Genomic DNA, 23,226 nt, shown 5'->3' on the forward strand with positions numbered 1-23,226 from the left:
CCCTCCTAAAACCGCAGCTTCATTTTAACAGACCCCTTCTCAAGAACCTTGCCTTCTCTAGATGAACTTCATGTAATGGTTTCTTCACCACTCCCTTCCTCCTCCATCACATCTGTCATTTGCATATGTCCAGGTCCTGCCGTGTTTAGTAATGGCTGTGCCAGTAACACAAACTGTGAAAATTACCCTCATGTCATATCTCAAGACTGCGGCTCTCAAAACTGAACATTTCTCAGGTCACACTCTCCCATCCTTCCTTCATGCAAACAGGAAGGAATAATAATAACTCCTTCCTATTCTTGAGGCACTGTCATCCTCCCACGTGACAGCTGGGATGGCTATACTATTGAAAGAACTAGTAAAGGGAGGAACAAGTACAGCTAGAGCTAGGTTGCCAGAACTGCCATTAAGAGCATTTGAGCTCTTCCTGTGACTCTGCAGTGGCCCTTCCTTTGTTGTGCCTCAGTTTCTCACTGCACCTGTTGGCCCCAGATATTTAGATGGAAAACTCTTCTTTGCCATGCTGCAAATTCCAGCCCGGGAGCTGAGAAGCCCTGCAATGTCTCTTGATGCTCCCTGCTATGGACAGGATGATCTCAGAACATCCCAGCTGTCACGAAAGGAAGGATGAAGCCTGAGACTACTTCTGTAGCCCTTCAAAGCAAGCTGAACCCAGAGCAAATACTTAAAGGAGACAAGGCCCCTTCCTCCCCAGGCAGCAGTTTGTTCACATGTAGTTGTTCTAAGGCCTTCTATCCTGTGGTAACCTTGCTGCTTATGTAGCCATGGTTATCATCATAACACTGATGGGGTAGCTGCAACTGAAATGACATGTTGATGTCCACTCTGCCCAAAATGCTAGGATGAGCACGCAAGACACAGAATAATGACCATTCAGGTTTGCTGGTGAAGGGAGAAGATGAAGCAGATCTCTAGATCTTGAAGCTGTCGCTTAAACAAAGCTACAGCTACAGCAACATCAACCACATAAAAGAGACAAATGATGGAGACCAAAACATGTGACAGCATTTCTCTCCACCTGTCTGCAACAGCAATGTATTTGATGTTCATGCACTGTAAAAGCACCAGTTGCTTTTGTGAAAGGATGTACTTTCTCAGGACTCTGTAGCAGGCTGGTTTGACTGTGCGTCATGCTCTCATCATGCTCAGAGGTGTGCTCGCTGCAGAAAAACTAGTGCTGGTACTTTGGCTTACTCCCACGTTCTTTGGTTTTGCACTGGCAGCACTGGAAATCAGCAAAGCAAATCTGATTTATCATGCTGCAGCAGAGTGGTACGCTCTGTCACCAAGAAGCAGATGAGACGGATTTCATAAAAGTTGGCTCATTCTTTGCTCTTTCTGGATGTAATTGAAGAAGAGACAGCCATAGAACAGTCACAGTCCTTTCTGAAGTAACTGAGTACCCCACATCCTCTACATAAGGTACTCTTACAACGGGCTGTAAGACAGCAAAGGGATATTATTCCAACCGTAACAGCAGGGAACAGAGTAAGCAATAATACACCCAAGGTCAGGCCGGCAGTTTGTCACACAGCAGGGATCTGAATCCAGATTTCGCGAATCCCAGTATAGGACAGAACCACTGGCAAGTTTCCAGCAAATGCAGCGTTAAACTTCCCAAAGGGAGCAAAGTGGAATGACAGCTTCTTTGCCTCTGACCTAGCAAAAGCAGATGGAGAAGAGAGTACAAGTCACACCTGCTTTTGGGCTCAGCTGGAATTACTCAAGCCTTGCTTGTGGGCAGGAAATGCTACGAACAGGTTCCCCCTTCTCTGCCAGCCCTACCCGCTCTGCCCTCACAGTGAAATCCGCATGCATGTGGATTTCTTTCCTCAGGCATGAGAGAAAGAAATCTAAAGCAGTTTGCTCAAGAGCATATCCCCTGAAAAAGAGCTGGTTTTGCAAAAACTCCAAATTCCACACACCATATTCCCCAAAGGCCTGATCCCAGGATCCAGCCCGGAAGGAAAACAATCATGGTATTCAGTTCAGCACAGCACATCTATGTTAGCATGATCACTCCTCTTACTACTAGCGTGTTCCTTGGTCTGCTCCATTCCTTCTACCTAGCGGTAACATAACCCTCATGTACCCTCTCTGGAAGGGATCAAAAACCCCAACTAACATGAGCAGGCATTTTAGCAAACCGCTTGTACTTTTATTCCACCCTCAGAAGGCTGTTCTGAGAGACCCACTGTGGCAGTGGCAGGCGAGACCAAAGAGTCCAGGGACAGAGAGGTCATATACGTCAGTATCCTGCAAGACACCACCTCCTGCTTGCAGGCACTTACAAAAGACTACCCCAGGCCGGAGGGCAAATCTTGGGAACAGTTCAGATGCAGACTCTGAAGCCCGGGCATGTCAGCCTAAGCCCATCTGCCACAACCAAAGAGGTGACTGCAAGGCAGGAGAAAGCTGGGTACAGGTCCGATTCTGCAACTAGGGCACATTTTAGAACATCCCCGAGGCTACACTAACTTCTGCTACCTGTCCCAATTGCAACAGCTGAATGCAGAGCATGCTTTGGCCATGATCCCAGGGCTGCAGGATGGGTAGCATGTAAATAGCCTCCTGTGTTCACCAGGGACTGGATGGACCATGCTGAGATTTGCAAGCAGCTGCCAGGCACAAGAAACAGAGGAGGAATGTGACATGATGCTCCACAGGGAGGAACATCTCTAACTTCTGACACTTAACTCAAAGCATATCAAAACATCTATGGAAGAGGAAATAGGCTGGAAACTAGTAAAGTCTCTCTTGGTATCGCAACATCTTGACTGTGAGAGAGAAGCCTTCTCTCACTCGGTATTTGTCCCTCTGGGTGCAACCTGGAATAGAAATAGTATTTTATTAAAACTTAAATACAGCTTTTGAAAACTTGCCCAGACAAACAAAATGTTAATGCAAGTTTTTGGCTTGGTCTTCACTGCTTAGGAAATTACTCCTCCCCTGTAATAAGATGACCTGTAGCACCTCTGTTATTCCAATCACCACAGGCACAAGTATCACCTGTGACGTCTGAAGCACACTGCCCTTCAGCATACCTGGTCCCCCCTTTTACATCTCACAAGCAGGGAGGGAAGGATGGGCAAGCAGCCTACAGAAAAAAACATAATGTTGGTGTTCTTTCCCTCAGAAATGAAGACTGTGAGGAAACACAGGAACAGACTACCACATGGAAGCTGCTCTAAGGAGAGAGTCAGCTGGTCTCCACCTCAGGACAGGAGAAGAAGTACTCAGCTTTAATAGCGGCAAGGAAGATGAGGTACAAAGGATAACTTTCTAGCAGATAAAACAACAAAACACCAGAACAGATTGCATGCAAAAGTCTTTATCAGCATTGGAAGCCTTTTAGATCAGGCTGGACAAACATTTGTCAGGAATGATGTAAGCCAAGTTGATTCTTACTTGGACAGGGAAATGGGGCTAGATGACTGTCAAGCTCTCTTCCAACCCATTTTGATCTATGGCCCTGCATCAAGGAACTGAGTGCTGGGCAGTAATCCACACACATTCAGTCACCTGGGTCCCCAGAGATTTCCTGTGTCACCCTACTGCAGTCACTCTATGTCTGCCAGTTCCTCACCTGGAAAGGAGTCTCATCCCTACAAGACCACAAGCTGGGCTGAGCACGCTATGAGGATAAACACATCTCTTTGACTCTCTAAGGTCCCTGAGAAAGTCCCTTTCACCCCACATCTTTTTTACAAATATGTTAACAATAAAAAAGAGCCAAGGAGAATATCTATCCTTCAATGGATACAGAAGGGAACATTGCCATCAGAGATGAGGAAAAGGCCGAGGTACTTAATGCCTTCTTTGCCTCAGTCTTTAATAGGGAGACCAGCTATCCTCAGGGTACTCTGCCCCCTGAGCTGGAGGGCAAGGACGAAGAGCAGAACATACCCCCCCTTAATCCAGGAGGAAATAGTTAGTGACCTACTACACCATCTGGACACTCACAAATCTATGGGACCCGATGGGATCCATCCAAGAGTACTGAGGGAACTGGCAGAGGTCCTTGCCAAGCCACTCTCTATCATCTATCGGCGATCCTGGTCAACAGGGGAGGTCCCAGAGGACTGGAGGCTTGCCAATGTGACTCCCATTTATAGAAACGTCGGAGGGAGGATCTGGGGAACTACAGGCCTGTCAGCCTGACCTTGGTACCAGGGAAGATTATGGAACGGTTTGTCTTGAGAGCACTCACATTGCAAGTCCAGGATAAGAAGGGGATCAGGCCCAGTCAGCATGGGTTTACTAAAGGCAGGTCCTGCTTGACCAACCTGATCTCCTGCTATGACCAGGTGACCCGCCTAGTGGATGAGGGAAAGGCTGTGGATGTTATCTACCTCGACTTCAGCAAGGCCTTTGACACTGTCTCTCATGGCATACTCCTTGAGAAGCTGGCATCTCACAGCTTAGACAAGTGTACTCTTCACTGGGTGCAAAACTGGCTGGAAGGACGAGCCCAAAGGCTTGTGGTGAATGGAGTTAAATCCAGTTGGTGGCTGGTCACAAGTGGTGTCCCCCAAGGCTCGGTGTTGGGGCCGGTTCTGTTTAACATCTTTATCAATGATCTGGATGAGGGGATTGAGTGCACACTCAGCAAGTTTGCAGACCAAGTTGGGAGGGAGGGTTGATCTGCTCAAGGGTAAGAACGCTCTACAGAGAGATCTGGACAGGCTGGATCGATGGGCCAAGGCCAATCGTATGAAGTTCAACAAGGCCAAGTGCCGGGTCCTGCACTTTGGTCACAGCAACCCCAAGCAGCACTACAGGCTTGGGGAAGAGTGGCTGGAAAACTGCATGGCAGAGAAAGACCTGGGGGTGCTGGCTGACAGCCGGCTGAATATGAGCCAGCAGTGTGCCCAGGTGGCCAAGAATGCCAACGGCATCCTGGCCTCTATCAGAAATCGTGTGGCCAGCAGGAGCAGGGAGGTGTACTCGGCACTGGTGAGGCCGCACCTCGAGTCCTGTGTTCAGTTTTGGGCCCCTCACTGCAGGAAAGACATTGAGGTGCTGGAGCGTGTCCAGAGAAGGGCAACCAAGTTGGTGAGGGGCCTGGAGCACAAGTCTTATGAGGAGCCCCTGAGGAAACTGGGGCTGTTTAGTCTGGAGAAAAGGAGGCTGAGGGGAGACCTTATCGCTCTCTACAACTACCTGAAAGGGGGTTGTAATGAGGTGGGTACTGGTCTCTTTTATCAAGTAACTCGTGATAGGACGAAAGGAAATGGCCTCAAGTTGGGGCAGGGGAGGTTTAGACTGGATATTAGGAACAATTTCTTTACTGAAAGGGTTGTCAGGCATTGGGACAGGCTGCCCAGGGAAGTGGTGGACTCACCATCCCTGGAGGTATTCAAAAAGCGTGTAGACAAGGCACTTCAGAACATGGTTTAGCAGGCATGGTTGATGGTTGGACTTGATGATCTTGAAGGTCTTTTCCAACCTAAATGATTCTGTGATCTTGGGTGGAAGGCTGAAAACACAGGTGGTCCTTGCACTTCAGAGTGCTTAGATGAAAATTACACCAGAACAAGAATGGTACTCTGTCCTCCAGCACACTAGAGATTGTCCAAAACCATGGATTATTGCAGCCCTAGGGGTGCTTCAGGCCTCCCATTAACAGCCTGGGGTACAATCCCAGTCCTCTATCATAAGCTGTGAGGTCCCCTTCCAGCTTCCCTACATGAGCCCCGTGCCGAAGCTGTTTTACTGGCACAGGAATAGAGGTTAAAGCCCCACTTTGCAGCTGTGCCTACACTGAAGCCCTGTGTTGACCCGAGTTCTCTCACTGGGGCACTGCACCTTGCCACACTCCCCACACAGAGGGAAGCTGTGGCGACTGTTCTCCAGCACAGGCACAGCTAAGCTGGGACCACAGCACCATCTGCAGGGCTCTGCCAAAGACCAAGCTTTTACCAACTCCTCAGGGAGGGCCAGCCTTATCCTGGTAGATACTTTACAGCTGGTAACTCTGCAAAACGCAGACGTGAGCACACACCCAGCCACACTCTTCAGGGTCCTGGAAGAAAACAAAGCCCCTCTCTGAAAGCATCACTTCAGGAAACAGATCACCGTTCTGATACGGTTCCAAAGACCCAGGAAGTTCCCAGAAAATTAAACATATGTCACATGCTAGATTACATAAATGCCGACTGAAGCGTCAGCCTTCTGTGGCCTCAGAGAGCAGCTATGCCTCTGCAGAGAGCTCACATGCACAGTATATTGCTGGCGTCAGCTGAACCTCCTGCTCACAGGCAACAAAGACAACACACACACGGTCCAGTGCTTTATCAAGTGTGCTGGGAGTGCCTGTGGTTCTTTAAAACCACCATCTCCAAAACGCTTTGCAGTGCTTCCGTACCAAAATGAACCTGGGCCAATATGCGTAAAGCACTGAAGAACACATTGTACTATACCAGCACATTCCCTCAGATGCAAGTCTGACAAATAAATCCAGCCTCTTGGGAGGAAGAACAATTTTTCTCCATTCTCATCTTTATAAGAAGGTCAGCAGCACCATGTGATTTTCTGAGACATATAACCACTATGCAACGCAAACCCACAGAAATGCAAGTGTTTTTATTACTGCTTTAGCTATAAATATAGGAATTTAACACTTGTCCTACTGGATTAGACCAAGAGTCTGTCTCACAGAGAAAGTGTCCTGCTCAGAGCTCAGACAAGTGATTGACTGATGCTCCTGAGAAAAGGCACTCTGCTTTCTGCAGCCCAGTCACCAGCACTCTCAGAGGGACATCTGACTCTAGCCTGCTGCAAGGAATCAGCCTACTCCTTGAAGAATGCAATATGATGCTGTTTAACACTCATGAGCCAGTAAACTATCCAGCTTTTAAAGCATCCTGCACAAGTAAGCTGTGCATGTGTCATACATAAACACTGCTAACACACAGATGAAATCTGTGAACTCATTTAATTTTAAAACAAAGTCTGACAAACTGAACTTAAAAAAAAGACCCTAAACTACTATTTAAAGAAAAAACAACAAACCAAACAACACCTCTGACTACAATTTGTACTCACAGCTCTAGCAGGCAAAACTGCCAGAAATCAGCTGTGCTGGAACTTTATTTCCAAACTTACGATCAAGTGCACTTTAACTGAACTTTTTTAGTTCTCTCCTTCCCTAGATTTCTTCTACTGTGTTTAACCAGGGCAGGTACTGTAGTCCAGAGAAGGCTCATAACTTCAAGTGAAGAGTGTATGGGACATGGCAAACTACTGGGGTGCGCAGAGCGGTGGGGAGGATAAATGTGAGTGATATGATGGGGTGAAAGGCCAGTTTGTGAACAGAGCTGTATAAGCCCTGAGGGTGGGGAAAGGATCCATGTGGAGACCCAAGCGCTGGTACATCAGAGATAGCTCGGGTATCTGTGGAAAAGCAGGTCCAATGTTCAAGAGTTAAAGAGCAAATGAAAGAGTGGGGAGTGTGAGTGTAGGAGAGGGGAAAGGGACTAGATGCATTAGTGCTCATGTAAAGTCCTCTGAATCTGCTGCAGCCTTCCAAACAGATGCAGTTTGCTGATGCAACTCCTACCTCAGTGTTTCTGGCCATGCACTCCCAGTGCAGCCCGGACAGAAAGCCTGACAGCACCTCCCTGGTGCACACAGACTGCAAAGGTCACTGTCTAGACACTTCCACCCCTACTGAGTGCTCACCTCCACTGGCCCAGCAACTGCTTCCATTCAGACTGGTAGACCAGATCCTTTCATTTGCTTGCTTTCCTTCCTTCCCTGGCTAGCTATGGTCAGGAAGGGAACTTGCAGCAGCTTGAATTTAATCCTGCCATTATTTATAATGTCACGATGTTGACTGTCCATTTCAGGGACTTCTCTCAATGTTGTTTCAGGCAGCCCTACTCTGAGTCATCCTTCCCAAAGAAGCAGACCTCAGCTATTCCCACGGCTGTCAAGAGACTGGGTCCTACTCCAAACTTAGCTTGTCAAATTTTTTACAAGTCATTTCACCTCCTGTTTTTCAACTTCTCCATCTGCAAAACCGGAGTAGCGATTCTGGCCTTCTTTGTAAAGTCTTGCATTTAAATGCCTTACATGGAAGTTAGACATTTCTATTACTATCAGAAGCAATGTGCAGGTGCCAGATGTTTATTCAGGTCTGCTAGCATCTTTGAAAATGTAATTGCACAGCAGTTCCTGTAAGGATACTGATCTGAAGCACTATCTTTATTAGAATGTTTTGATTGTTTCTGGCAGCATCCACCAAGTGTCAGGTGCTGTAGATTCAGATGGTGTAACATGTGCAATGATCCTTCAACGACATGTCACTCAGCAGGACTGGGAAACAAAGGCTGCTCTGCTGTTGGAGATCTACTCCAGAGGATCAGAATCCTGGAATAGAACTGAATTTGAAATGTGGAGTTAGTCATGTCCCATCATACCTGCAAATCCATATGCCAATATAAGCCAGAGTTTGGACCTACCATCCAGTCTGGTCACATTCTATACAAATTTATCTCAAGGCAAAAAAAAAAAAAGTGAAATTCTTTCTAGGTCAAATGGGTGATCTGGCATGTTGAGAAGCTGTATTTTTAATGAAATATCTGTAGCTGTGAACTCTTCCATATTGAGTCCTGAGATTAATGAGTCACTTTAGCAGAGCAAATTTGCATGCAGTTCCCCAAGGAAGGTGAAACACTTCTACATGCTCTGCTGAAGTTCTGCATCTCTGGATGAAGTCTGTATCAGGAAACGAGGGGGTCTGCTACTGCATGGAGAGTTCAATGCACTGGGGAATTACATGGAGATTCCTTTTGCCACGCAGAGTTTTCAACAAGCTGTTTAGCAGGGCTCACCAGCAAAAAGCATACTACAAGAAGAATTACTTCTGGTACAGTTGTCATCTGCTTTGTTTTTGGATGTGCAGAAACCTAGGCCTGTGGGAAAAAGAATGACTAGAGCTTTAAGTTTTGCTAGGGAGAACATGCCTCTACCTCCATCCTATAAAAGCAGCAATTTTCCAATGGTGGAAATCTCACCAGAGCTGGTCACCCCATCAAAAATGCTTACCTGCATCAGAATTTCTGACTCAGAAACACTTGCCAGCCTATCTCAGGGTATGAGAAGGTTGAGATACTTGAAGGGAGCTCCTATTTTGTTAAAGATTGGCTTCAGCTGTGGACTTTCTTTGGCTGAGTTCTTCAGTACATCAGGGTGCAGGGATGTAATCTACAAAGAACACAGACCTATACCTGAAGCAAAAATCTGAAGGTAAAAAAAGACTTACTTGCCACAGAAGTCCTTGTGAATAGCACGGAGGATGAGTAGCAAGTTGGGGTGTGCCTGTAGCCAGTTCTCCACCATATTTGGGTGTCTGGGATCAACTTCCAGAAACACACTCCTGAAATGACACATTTGGGAGTAGAAAGTGGGGAGATATACACATTTAGGTCACTAAACTGATAAAAATTAAGGTCTGTCTTTCTGGACGACTCCTTCCAGTGCAGAAAATGAGGTGGTCAGCAAACACACTGCAATCCAATAATCCTAAAACAGATCACAGCTGTCCATTTAAGATGCAGATCCCAACTGCCTTCTTCAGGGGGAGAAAGTGTTGATCTTGGCAGGAATTCTGATGGTACTCCTCTGTGTAAGCAGTTAAACCCTTGTATCGAGATGTAAGGATACCTTTTGAACCCCATGCAAAGATACTGCCAGCTCTGTCTTTCTGAAGCCCCCAAAGATTTAAGGCCAGAATGAAGTTTTATGATGCAAATGCATGAACACCGACCACTGGACTGGCAGCACGAAGTTCCTCTTTGTATAAGCAGGGTGACATTAAGTCCCAGTAGTGAGAGTCATAAAGTACAAGTTACTACACACATTTTCCCACAGTAAATGTCTCCATAAATCAGCTATGAAAACATCATCAGCATTCAGACCTACACAGACGACTGTACAAAGGAGAGTGCAGCAGGGATAAAGGAACTAAACAGATGACCTCAGTTAGCGCACCAGGATTAGGCCTGGGCACTGCAGGGCTATTTCCATCTATGTTTCATGATACTGGCGCATTTCTGAGTCTCCACTCCTGCGATGAGGCAGAACCACCCTAGCTTACAGCCACGTGGAGATGATGGAACTGGTTACAGCCTGTGACAGCGCAGCAAGATACAAGTTTAACAGGCAAAGAACGGAAGCCAAGCCCCAATCATATGCTCTCCTGAGAATTCCTAAAACATCCCACGCTGAATACTCTCTATAAATTCACCAAACTAACTACAAGCTGGGTGTGGATCTCATTCCTGACCTTAAAAAACTTCCACTCCTCAAAGGGGGCTCCACCTTATAAAACAAACAAAAAGGGAAGGAAAAAATAATCCTAATGAACAACCCCACGGGACCAATCTCTGTTGCTGGGAAGTTCTGAGGAGCATCTTCTGCTTTTGTGGTCATGCAAAGCATAAGGAACGAATTCTTCTGCATGCAGTATGCCTCTCAATATTCCTGCTCCTCCTCTCAAAACAGCAGATTTTCAATGACCTCTCTTATACTGGCAGAATGTCAGGAATTTTCAACAGGATATGTGAATGCCCTGGCACAACAGACTTCTGGGTATCAGCGTGTTGATTTTTAAGCACAAAATGGATCCCACATGACAGAGAATAAGAACAATCAGTCCTGAGTATTAACCATGGAGAAATTTAACATTCAAGAAACTATCCCTGGCTGATCTTCCTTCTCCTGGGATATTCAGCATTGTATCCTGGCACAATAAACATGCTTCCCCTAATTAAAGGGTGGGAGAAAGTAGAGATCTACATCCATTCGCACAGAGTTCTATATTGCTTCTCCTTCAGTCAGCTATTCTGCTTAGAAAGCTTCCTCTTTTTTTTTTTTTTTCCCCACTCTCTCTGCTGCTCTTTCATGTTCTTTTTGTTGCTGCTTTGACCTTTAAAGATTCTCATTTCGCTAATGACTATGAAACACCACCACTGGTCAAGGAAGGCTCATACCCTTTTATTAACCGATTTCAAGCTAATTTTGCTTACACACATGATGTTTTTTAAACTGCTATTATTAGATGGGGGGGGACACAACACAGACGGACATTTTTGCAACTGTTTTCCCTCTGTACGTGCCTGTACAAAACCAGAAGTTATAGACGTCAATGAACAAAAGACATGAAATTCAAACAGAGAACAGTGCTTACCCAGAATCCTTCAGAAGAGAAGGAGCCAGAGCCAGAATTGTTCTGATGACTTTCATCCCATCATCTCCCCCATCCAGTGCATCAAGGTCCTCATAGCTGGAGTGTGGGAATAAGATGACATTAACAGCAATTCATGTGGCATGAGCCATGCCCTCGAGGATGCATTGCCCTACGCTCCATGGAGAAAGGTGCACCTAACACACCTGAACTCCAGTACTCCTATAGCAGGTGACAGCACTCATAGCTTTTATGTAAAATACAGGGAGTAAGAAGGCAGCTACCACTAGAGGCTGAGATACTCCATGTTGAGCACAAGCAGAAAACATCCCCTGAACTCTTCCTGAAAATTACAAGCCAACTGCAGCCAGGATCACACAGTTCCAACACGTGGACCTGTTCTCTCTGTGCTAGCTGGACAGGGAGAGAGTGGGTTGTACAGCAAGGGATCACTTGCTCTATTTCAACCATGCCAACAACCAGGTTGGACTGCCTTCTAACCTAGCAGAACGAATTAGGATGTAGAAAAGCTCAGCTTTCAGAATCTGCTCTGGTGCACATCTTGTACAGAGGTGGGTGTGCAGGACTTTGTCCTCACACACATGACAATCAGTTCTGAGGAAGAACCAGCACACACAAAGTAGTTGCACAGCCCAAAAGAGCTTATTCATGTTTGTGGGGGTTGGTTTGCTTTAGACAAGTATTGGGATGAGAATCAGTCACAGGATTTCCACCCAAGTTTTTTTTCATTACAAAAAGCTGCTCAGATTACTTGTACTTTCTTTCATAAACTCACATAAATTATAAAAAACAAAAAACAAAAAAGTCTAACAGGAAAAATGTTCTGAAACAGTTTTGGGTTGGAAACTTGTTAATTTCAAAGTGTGTGCTTTTTCCATTTTTATAAATATTTAAAATTCTTTTGATATTGTTTCAGACCTGTAAGCAGTATCAAAGTAACACTGTATTATTATGTACCATATAAAGACACCTACACTATGTACATGTATACTATATTTGCATGTTTTGTGCGCAATTTTGTGTAGTATAAAGAAGCAGACAAAAAACCTTGCTTCAAGGAACAGGAGAGGAAAAAATCTATTTGTCTGATTACCAGAGGATTTCTGCGTCCAAGGAAGCCATATCTTCATGGAAGACATATGGGGGGTTACTGACTATGAAGTCTATGGGGCCCCAGACTAGCAGCTGCTCAGCAGAACCTAGAAAAGAGAAAGAATCACAACCAGCTCTCAACCATAACAATCTTCCCTATAAGCTCAGCATCAAAATCCTATCCAGGAAACTGTCTCTCCAGACCCATGCCTATGTGTGTTTGGCTCTGCTTTTCTCTAATAAAATTTTATCCTATTTCTTTTTGGGATAGCCTGGCCTGCTCACTCTCCCACCTTGAATGCAAGAGTGATACAAAGCTAAGCACAGGAAAAGTATAATTTTTTCATATCAACAGCCCTGCTTAGTAGAACATGTTACAAGGCACAGGACCTTGATGCTCTGGAGCTCTGTGCCCACCTGGATCTAAAGCAACAATTGGAACTTGAGAGAGCCCACAAAGACCTAAGTGGGAGCTTAGACTAGCTGTCAAGATGCATATCCTTCCTCTTATCAGAGCTGCAGAAGGACCTCTAATGAGCAGAAGAGCCAGGCCCTCTCAGCAGTATCAACCACCTAACGGTTTGCTCTTCTGCAAAGTTCAGCTTGCTATGCTTATGCTACCATCTGCACTGGCACATACCAGCCCTGAATCAGACATCATGTAACCATGTGAGTGTGGCACTGTCCTCAGGCCAGCCTCTTAGCACAGGGCTTACCCACGCAGGTGCAATGTCAACCCAGCTACGTGGCTTCTGGACTGGAGCTGGCTGGCTTACTGCTGTTTGGAGTATGGGCAGCACAAATGCTGATTTGCAGACAGAAGACTGTGCAGACATACCCCTAAGACGCAGTACAGTGCTAAAAACAATAGTGTAAGAAAGGTGCACTAACAAATCTACAATCCTGGAGCTCCTGGCTAAGAAACTGCTCAGCACATATCTACCTAACTGGATAAGCCTTACCAAATGGCAGTTTTAACTGGTTTCAGCTGGGTCTGGGGAAGACAACAGGTATCCTTCCCTGGTTCAGCTCACCTAATTTCAGGTGAATAAGCCTGGGCATTTAATCTAAGCTAAATATCCAGGCTGCCTCTAACATCAATGGAGAGACAGGCACATACATGTTTATCTAAAGCATCCATGCCAGCATGGAATGAATTACACTCTGTATATATTTGCCTCTCCCCAGTAACACTAGAGAGCACCTGGACTACCAGCTCAGACACAACCTTTAGACACCTAAAATCAGGAACAAATCACCTTCTCGTGTAGTCAGGGACTTCTCTCAGCTGATCATCTAGCCTGGAAATCCCTGAAGGGAAAAGCTTCACTGGTACACTTCTTACTGACCTTTTTCTCTATTAACTTCAACACCCTCCTGATGCCTACATCCCAAAGGGGTCCCTTGGCTGTCTCTCATGCCTGCCTCCCCCATCAAAGTAAAAAGGAAGAAAGGCAAAGGGGATCATAACAGTGAGAAGAGTTACTGTATGAAACATCATGGTGGAAGATGTGGATCCTCTCCTGGAGCTGCAGCCTGTAGAATTCCAGATGCAAAAACAGAAAGATTAGGAGGCATGTTTGTGTGGATTGATGAACAGCACATTCTATAAACAGATCATTAAATACCACATCTCTTATCTAATACACGTACATCCTATGCCACTGACTGCAGCTGGATTCCTCTCAAACTGCAAGGGAAGTTTAGGATCTGCTCTTTGCCTGAGGAAAAACATTCAAAGCAAGGAGCACACTCTGCACCCATGGTGATTCCAGGGTGCAGCTCCTGTGCACCCAAAACTTGTATGTATCACCCCTTGCCATACATGCAGCAGTATTCCCCTACCCTGCTGCATATTAACTGCATCTCCAAGGCCTCCCCCAGGTAAGCTCACCATCCCTGAAAACAAAACAAAACAAAAAACCCCCGAAAACAAAACAAAACAAACCCCCAAAAACAAAACAAAACAAAAAAAACCCCAAAAAACCAAAACAAAACAACCCCCAAAAAACAAAACAAAACAAAAACCCAAAAACAAACTCCACAACAACAACAACAAACCAACCAAAAAACCACACAGCAACCCCCCTCCCCCCCCCCAAAAAACAGAACAAACCCACCTGCTTCAAATATGTAGACTTGTTATTGTAAGAATATTTGCCATATTCTTTCTCAAGTCTCCTTGGTAATCATGGAATCATTTAGGTTGGAAAAGACCTTCAAGATCATCAAGACCAACCATCAACCATGCCCACTAAACCATGTTCTGAGTGCCTTGTCTATGTGCTTTTTGAATACCTCCAGGGATGGTGACTCCACCACTTCCCTGGGCAGCCTGTCCCAATGCCTGACAACCCTTTCAGTAAAGAAATTGTTCCTAATATCCAGTCTAAACCTCCCCTGCCCCAACTTGAGGCCATTTCCTCTCGTCCTATCACGAGTTACTTGATAAAAGAGACCAGTACCCATCTCATTACAACCCCCTTTCAGGTAGTTGTAGAGAGCGATAAGGTCTCCCCAGCCTCCTTTTCTCCAGACTAAACAGCCCCAGTTTCCTCAGGGGCTCCTCATAAGACTTGTGCTCCAGGCCCCTCACCAACTTGGTTGCCCTTCTCTGAACATGCTCCAGCACCTCAATGTCTTTCCTGCAGTGAGGGGCCCAAAACCGAACACAGGACTCGAGGTGCGGCCTCACCAGTGCCGAGTACAGGGGAACAATCACCTCCCTGCTCCTGCTGGCCACGCTATTTCTGATAGAGGCCAGGATGCCGTTGGCCTTCTTGGCCACCTGGGCACACTGCTGGCTCATATTCTAGATCTTAACAGCGTTCTGGCATCTGAGTGTATTTTCTAGGCATCTTTGAATCTCATCTCACATGCCAATGTTAAGGTGATGAGATGTTACTGCACACTACCGGGAGGCCAGCACGTGCAGTGCAGCAGAACTCCTGTGCCAGACACAGCTAGGAAAAGGGACTCCTTTTAGGGACAGCTGATGCACAGACTGTACAGTATAATGTATTTAAAATACACACTAGGATCTCTCAGATACTAACTTCTAACTCATGACCTTTCTTGCCCTGACATCTCTGTGCATATTAATTGGGAAACACATGTTATGGTCAGTGCCTTTCATCTGCAGCCAGATGTCCCCTGGGTGCTCACAGCAGCAGAACCCCTGAAGGCACTTAGAAGACATAAATACCTCTCCTTTACCTGTGACAAGTGAGCAAGGAAGCATGCTGGCTTGCTATTTTTAAGAAGCAGATCTATAAAAGCCTTGGTATTTCTTAGGAAGAAATCTTGGCAAAGATTCTGATCTCTCTGACTCACTACACTAATCCAAGGTAGAACAACAGCCTTGAGACTGCCAGACTGCCACTGCATGGTGCTTATGGTGCTCTAGTCTGTCACAAGCTGGCATGATCCATCCCTAGCTTCCAGCCTGATACAGAATATGCTCCCTTCCAGGGGAAAATAGTTGAGACAGTGAGCCCCTTAAATCTTAGGAATTTTGAGTAAAGCTCCCTTGATGCTCCCAGGACAGGAAAGAGACACCAGTCTAAAAGTAGCCTTGGTGCTTGGTGGCAACCTGACACTACAGGAGAGGCCACAGAAACAAAGAGTGGGGAACAGCAAGGAAGGAACAGAACTTCTAATTCCTCAGCTACATGGTCCATCCATCAAAATACCTCTCTTTTCTCACCAGTTCTCCCTCTGGCTTTTGTGAAGACATTTGAGCAATGTCAGAGGAAGCACTTTGCAAAGTCAGAAAGACAAGGTTGGTTGAGATCTGCTGTTGGAGAAAGACTCGAAGCCTCCCACAGGAGATGCCATTTCCCGAACCAGCAACAGCACATGGTGGCAGAGAGTCTGCACTGTCCCCTAACTCCTGTCCTCCAGTGCAGTCAATGTCTAGAAAAATTAAAACAGCCCAGCTCTTCCCAGCATGTTCCCTCCTCTCACCACAGCGGCAGAGTCTTCCTCCCAGCTCTTCAGTGTAACACCTCAGGGCTACCCAATGGGGTTCATAGAGCATGCTGTGACAAAGGCCTTATACCCAAGTCCTATTTGCCTTTGCTGAGGGCCGATGGTACTGCCCTGTCAGCAAACATAGGCAGCAAGAAAGGGAGGGATTCCTGCATCTGTCTGCAGTGTGCCCAGATGGGCCATCTAGCACTGGGATTGATTTAGTGAGAGCAAGGCTCACCTAAGCATCTAGAAAACACAGCTGTGATAAAGGAGCTCTGAAAAGAAGGCAGGAACCAGGCTGGCTTCAGTCAAGCAGTAACACAGCTTATCCTACTGGCTTCTCTCCCAAGAGCTACAGGGCACCATGCCATGGACAAGATCACAAGGATGCAACGAAAATATCCATGGAGAAACATGAGGTTCTCTGGCATGGCATTTTCACTCCCTCATCCACTCTTGAGCCAACAAGCAATGTTAATAAGAAAGATGATTTTTCCCAGATGCCAGAGCAATAATCTACCAAGGAGGCAAAGATTTGGCCAGCTTTTATTTTATCTGTGAAAAATTGCAACAGAACTTGGTTTGACACTGACACATCAGAAGGAAATCTCTGTTCCCCATTCTTTATAACTGGACTAGGAAGCAAAGGGTAATAGTGAGGTGACAAATTTGGGAAGTGCTTGTTTCTACACATCACTTCAGACTCACATAAGAGCTGGGACTGGGTTGCAAGAAGTGCAGAGATGCAGCTCAGTGCAGCCATAAACAGAAGTAGCCTGTCTCTGTAGCCCTAGTGCTGGCAGCAGCTTGGGGGAAAAAAGTGTATGTGGGCCCTGTGGACAGAAATGTCAGTTAATGAGCACCACTTAATACTCACAGCTGTACTAGACTCCGTAAGAGGAAGCAATAGGAATCCTTTCTGAGACTGCTTTAATTAATGCCTAGGGCCCAGCAATTACTAAGGATATGAATACGTACTAGAGCTCTGTACCTTTTTACAATGTCTACAGAGACTGGGATCCTGGACTCAAAAACATCCTGAGATTCTAGCTCTGGGGCTCTCTATGTTAGTGACAGTTCAGAATAACCTGAGTTAAGGAAGAACCAGCTGAGGAAGCAGAGCCACTAGGAAGGACAAGGTCAACCTGATACAGATCTGTCCTGACTTCAGGCACAAGATGTTCGATTCAGCAGCACTGAACATCCAGCTGCAGCACAGGTGTCATCCAAACAGCACGAGACCCAGCAGCACTATTCTCGCCAAACCCAAGACTGCAAGGAGTATGCTGAGGGATACCACACCAGCACATCAGAGTAAAAGTGCTATTTGAGTGTGCAAGCTTATATCTAGAGGAGCAATGACAGAAACAAGCATGGCAATAATGATATAAGGAGCCAGAGAGAGAAAGGTTCAGGCTATACTTGTCCTTAACCTCCTAAGTGACATATACATTCTTACTACCTGCTGCCTTGAGTTTCCCAAGTTCACAGAAAGGAATAAGAGTAGTTACCATGAAAACACTTTGAAAAGCCCTTGGAAGACAGACAGCATGTAAGTACTATTGCTTTACTTAGGCTGCTGTCTTTGCAAAGCACATTCACAAGTCAAAGAAAAAAATACTCTGGTAAATAATAAGCATTTTTCTTCTAATTCTTACACACTTTAGGAGCTCAACCAACTAAACATTCTCTGGTTTGCAGTGGTGATAAACATGAACCATGTGTCCAAATATTGAAGGTACTTGGTCTTTCTCAAACAATTTACAAAAAATGGGTAATATGTGGGCTTGTACCTTTGTGCATTCTCCCTGGTGAGATCCACAGCAGCCTCCTCTTTATCTATGGCTATCACCCGGCTCTGGGACAGAAAAAAACAAACCCACCAAACAAGTATTAAAACATTAAGGTTCCTGAGCAGACATGCTCTGCCAAAAAGGACATGCAAGATAAAAACTGACAATTGACTGTTCACTCTCTACTCTTAAAAGGAATAGCTCATGAAGAATGCATCTCAGGGCACTGATGGGATCATGAGTGACGGAAGGCACTCTGCAACACTGCCAGCAGGAGACCAAAATAGACAGGCTTCTGACCAAACCAACTCAGCTGACAACAATGAAGTCACACTGACTTACATCACCTGATATGTTCATAGCTCCTAGTAGTGAGGCTCAACACTCTGGCTAGTCTGGGGCAGACACAGGTTAAAGGAAGATCATGTCTTAGGCTTTTCCTCTCTAATATGGACAGAATCCCTCCCAGCATTAACACAACCACTTGCACAGAGGTTCTGGCATTTTCCATCTGTTATGCAGATACCTTTTGCCTAGTTACTCCGCTGCTGTCCTTACACCACATTCACTGCCTGTATTGACTGCACATACTTGACTGTGTGTCAAGTATTTGAGAGTCCTCCAGCATAACATTAAGATAGGACTACACATTTAGAGATTTGCTTCACCTTCCATTCCACCTTGGGAAAAATGCAGGCAAAGGCCTGACCTGTTTTTGCTTTGCTTAATGTTTTTTTAAACACAGATGTTGGTAAGTATTTACATAGAGAAAGCATGCTTAAAGAAACTACTTTGCATTTGGAGATGATGGTGTGATTGGCCATCGTTCCTAGGGGGATTAATTTCACAGCCTCAGACTAGCACCCACACACATGAAGCTGACCCTTAAGGTGGAAGACACTGCTGAGTCCATAAGTGAAAAGTTGCTGTTGTTTTCTCACACCCTAGTGCCAAATTCTGCCTGAAACACTAAAGAGGTCACACAGAGTGTAAACTCCACTTAGCTGTCAGTGTGGCTACCACTAACTCCAATCAGTCAAGGCTCCTTACTTCTCTGGGGACAGCCATTTGTGTTGACCAGCTGGGAAAGAAGTTATCAGTTACAAGGACAGACTGACACAGCTCTTTAACTTAACAGGCAAGGAAAACAGCATGAAGTACAGCTCAGGAAATCAGAGTAATTATACTTTGAAGTCATGAAGCTCAAGTATTAACCTTATCAGGTCACTGGGAGGAGGAACACAGGCATCAACCTCTAATTCTTACACATCAAGTCTTATACTTCTACAAGAGGAGGGGCTGGCCACAGCAATTCTCATTAACAAGAAGGAACTGGCTGGTCTGCAATTCTGAGGAAAGGAGAATATTTTTCCCTTAGCCACACACAATGAGATCTTGGATTAATTTCTCTCTCTGTTTACCAACAGTATCTCAGTAAGCATGTTACATGCCACAACAATCAGGGGCAAGAAGGGCTTTGGTCACCCAGATATCAGTCCCCTTCCTGCTCTTTTCACTCTGTTCAAAAGGTGTGGGTTGTTATTAGGGAACAAAGGACTGCAAAAAAGTGGTTTGGCAGTTGTGGCAGTGTGACATATGCTTGTCATACTGATCCCAAGTACTGACACTTCTGTGGTAATTCCTTCCCTGTATTCATTTAGTCTCCAGTCTCCTAGAGATGAGATCCTTTGATTCACAGCAAGGTAATTTTCAGAGATGACTGCCCCATAAATTTGACTAACATAGTGTGTGCCCATGCCTCAGTCCCTCTTGCCCACAGCCCGGGATATTAGCTTAAACCAACACCCACCAGTGCTTCAATCTAAGGTGATTAATAGCGCGATAGCTGAAGAATGAGCACATTTGCTTCTTTCACTCTGACTAGGTCTCCACTACTCCTGCAGACAGACAGCTGGGGAGAGCAATTCCTAAATATCCCTCTTCTACCTAGCATTGAACTTATAGGGCCTGGATGTCAGAGACCTTAGCTGCTAAAGTCCCATCAAAGCAAAGAAGTTTGTCTGTGAAGTCTCAGTGAAGACTAGTAGCGTGGGATTGTCCTGTAACACAGGCATCTATTGTACCATGAGCATTGAAAAAAGCTCACCTGTGGCAGTTTGCACAACAGACTCAGAGCAACTGCTCCAGAGCCACAGCCAATCTCCAGGATCACAGGATGAGGGATAGGAACTGGGAAGCAGAGGCCTGAATTCTTCTCACGTTTCCGAGATTCTTCCTCCACAATTAAAGAGACGAGATCCTAATGAAAAAAAAAAACAAACCAACCAAACAAAATAATTTCTAAGGGAACTGTTTTGACTTACGCCTTTGTGGTCTGAGGACTGGAGTTTAAATTTCTTGACTCTGTAGCCCAGTGAAATGTATTTTTGTTGCTAATTTTTAAAACACAGATGGCAGCAATGGAACTGACATGCCAGAATTCACTTCAGCTCCATCTCCCCAGGGTGCTTTGATTAGTAACCAAATCCTCAGGATACAATTTACCACAGATCCTCTGAAATCTTCTAGCACTGTTGGGAAAAACAATAACCAAACTGCTGGAGCACATTATCTTCTGCAGCATAATTTTATTTACTCCAAAATTTCAGCTTTCAGAATTTGTAAGCTTCAAAATTTAAGATGCCTACACTATCTCAGTATGGTATGTAATCTGGAGGCAGAGGTACAGCTCCTAATAGCATCTAAACCAATAATCCAACCTGCAGATGAAAATCAAAGGCAAGGAATTACTAAATGATCCAAATGAGCAGTTCCCTGCATGGATTTCAGATTGTGGACTCCTCCTACATTTTGTTGGTATAAAGTCACATGGAAAAGATTTTCATCCGTCCTCCTGGATCCATATGTGTCTCTACAATCACTGCCTCCTACCTCCCATCTATCTCCTCTTTTTTAAACCCCTTTGCAATTTCATGTAAAATCCAACACAGCAGGAGAGGTCTCAAAGATACACAGTTCTAACATTTGTGAAAAGGAGTGACTAGCTACTGGAGAAAGCACACAGGTGCCTCCCTCAGACTGCAGCATGAACATCCCTTGTCATTCACTGGAGAAAACTGTAAGACAGAAACCTTATAAACACCTTGAGTGCATCAGCAGCTTGAGCAGGTGCTCACAACTTCCTGCAATCCTTGTGCTTTCATGGTGCAACAGTTCAGAAACAAGGCCTTACTGCCCAAGGCACTCCCATGATGGCTAGGTTATTTCACTTGAGAGGTCTGCTCCTGGATCTCTCCTGTAAATCCAGAAAGCTTAACAAAATTTACAAAGAATAACTGACTTAATATTGCCAACAGGTAAAAATGAAAGACATTACCAGGACAACTACTGGCCTTCCATTTTTGCAAGGAATCTTGCACGTTCTTGACATAAGCAGTAATATTTAAAAGCAACATGTTCTGGCAGACAGGTCAGCTTCTCAGTAAAGCAATGGCCTTTTTCAGGAGCCAGTGCAGTGTAACAGATGCCTTGTGCAAAGCTGTAGTTTTTATGAAGGTATTTGTTGCTGTTGGTCACCCTTCATGCTAGGCCAATTTGCATCTGCAGTAAGTAGGGAGGCAGGATGCAAACAGGTATAAAAAAAAAAATGAAGTGTTAGGGTAGATAAGCTTCAACAAAACATACCTGACAGCAGAACACCTGAGACAGAGGCTGTTTTGTCAGACAGTATTTTCTAAGATTTCCCACAAGATGTGAACTGCTTTTAAACATATTAAAGTACTGTGCCCATGCAAGCACACCCCCAGTGCTCAGAGAACAGAAGTGAAGCTTGCACTACTTCACAGTCCGGGATGGAGAAACAGGCATATTTCAACATTGACCAGGCCTTGCAAAGCCAGGCAGCTTCAAACAGCTCCATTTTAATAGAACCCTTTGCCTGTTGATTCCTCCTGCTGAAAGAGCCCGAAAGCATAAGTAAAAAGCAATGATTTGGTTTATTTGAACATGTAAACACTCGATATTTCTTCTAGTAACATTATGACTTCTTCAGATCAGCTTTTCTGAGCCTTTGCCATTTCCAACTCAGCTGTGTTAGGCTTTGCTGCTTTTCCAGTAGCCTGGCTCTGCCAGCACTAGCCTTTTGGGAGCCACTGGCTCCTTGACCTTCTTTAGGCTCCTTTTCACAGCCACAGCCTTTTGGGGCCTTCACGGGTTTTTTAGCAACAAGCACCTTCAACAGTTTTCATTGTTTTCTCTCAAATCCTCCCCAGTTGTTGAGCTGGAAAGAGCCAGAGGTGCCCGTGCCTCTGCTCACCAGATACTCAATGACAACAGCCTTCGTGCTTCTCCAGGCTGTGCCCTCTGCCTTCCACAGCTTTCAGTGCTCCTCAGCGATGAGCTCTGTTGTACTCCTACTCAAAAGCCCAAGAGGGAATGAGAAGCAGCCCACAGGCTGGAGGGCACTATTCTGAGAGGCCTCTCTCAGAGGTGTGTCTTCACTGCGAAGTTAAGTCTGGTGAGTGATACCTAAGCTAGCCTCAGGTATGAGGAGCCACACTGCAATGCCCTACCCTGGTTACCATGTCATTATTGGCACTGCACTCATAAGGGAGTTCTGCTAACAGCCTCCAAAATCACATATTCCTTGTTGCCGCTCTGGGATTCCTTTCCTAGACAATTATGGAGGAAAACATTCTTACAGGCTCCCAACAAGTCTATGGGAAACCATTAGACAACTACCAGCACTCAGACGACAATAGGGAAAAATAAATACCTTATCTACCCACTTTTGTACAAAAATGGCTTTTGCCTTTCAGCTAACAGCTCCAGATGAATCAGTTTGAAAACACTTCAGCAACGGAGACAGCAAGATATTGTAACTGCAGCTGGTTTGGGGAAGCAGGTGCTGATGATTCCAAGACCACAGAAGAAGAGCCACCTAAAAAATTCTGCTCAGCCATTAAATCACTCTTTAAAATACCAGCCATTTCTAGTCACTTACAAATATTTCCAGGAAATCTCTACAGTAACTCAGAAGAACCATCTGCCTCCAGGGCTGATCACAGAGTAGCACAAGTTACTGATTACAAACGTCCAAATGTAACTTTCACACAGCAGAACTATTGTCAGCATTTATTAACTTTCTTAAGGCTTATCATTAGTAATTTCAACCTT

General features: G+C 45.3%; 1 protein-coding gene across 3 annotated transcripts in view; it reads right to left on the bottom strand.

The window, feature by feature from the left end:
• HEMK1 (HemK methyltransferase family member 1) overlaps positions 1-23,226 on the bottom strand; it is a 149,952-nt gene that overhangs the window by 111,499 nt on the left and 15,227 nt on the right. Inside the window, exons 4-11 of one of the 3 annotated variants that reach the window (XR_773990.1) lie at positions 20,198-20,350; positions 18,091-18,155; positions 13,812-13,861; positions 12,327-12,432; positions 11,216-11,311; positions 9,290-9,403; positions 8,487-8,939; positions 7,705-8,405 (exon numbers count right to left, since the gene is read on the bottom strand). Coding sequence is in view for 1 of the 3 variants with exons in the window: in XM_010561567.1 (XP_010559869.1) it covers positions 8,903-8,939; positions 9,290-9,403; positions 11,216-11,311; positions 12,327-12,432; positions 13,812-13,861; positions 18,091-18,155; positions 20,198-20,350 (621 nt within the window). In the remaining 2 variants the exon portion in view is untranslated. Of the gene's footprint in view, positions 1-7,056; positions 8,940-9,289; positions 9,404-11,215; positions 11,312-12,326; positions 12,433-13,811; positions 13,862-18,090; positions 18,156-20,197; positions 20,351-23,226 lie in introns of those variants that run through there. The other 2 variants (XR_773989.1, XM_010561567.1) reach the window with 2 other exon arrangements.

Source organism: Haliaeetus leucocephalus, unplaced genomic scaffold (assembly GCF_000737465.1).
Source record: "Haliaeetus leucocephalus isolate CR32 unplaced genomic scaffold, Haliaeetus_leucocephalus-4.0 Scaffold148, whole genome shotgun sequence".
Taxonomy (NCBI): domain Eukaryota; kingdom Metazoa; phylum Chordata; class Aves; order Accipitriformes; family Accipitridae; genus Haliaeetus; species Haliaeetus leucocephalus.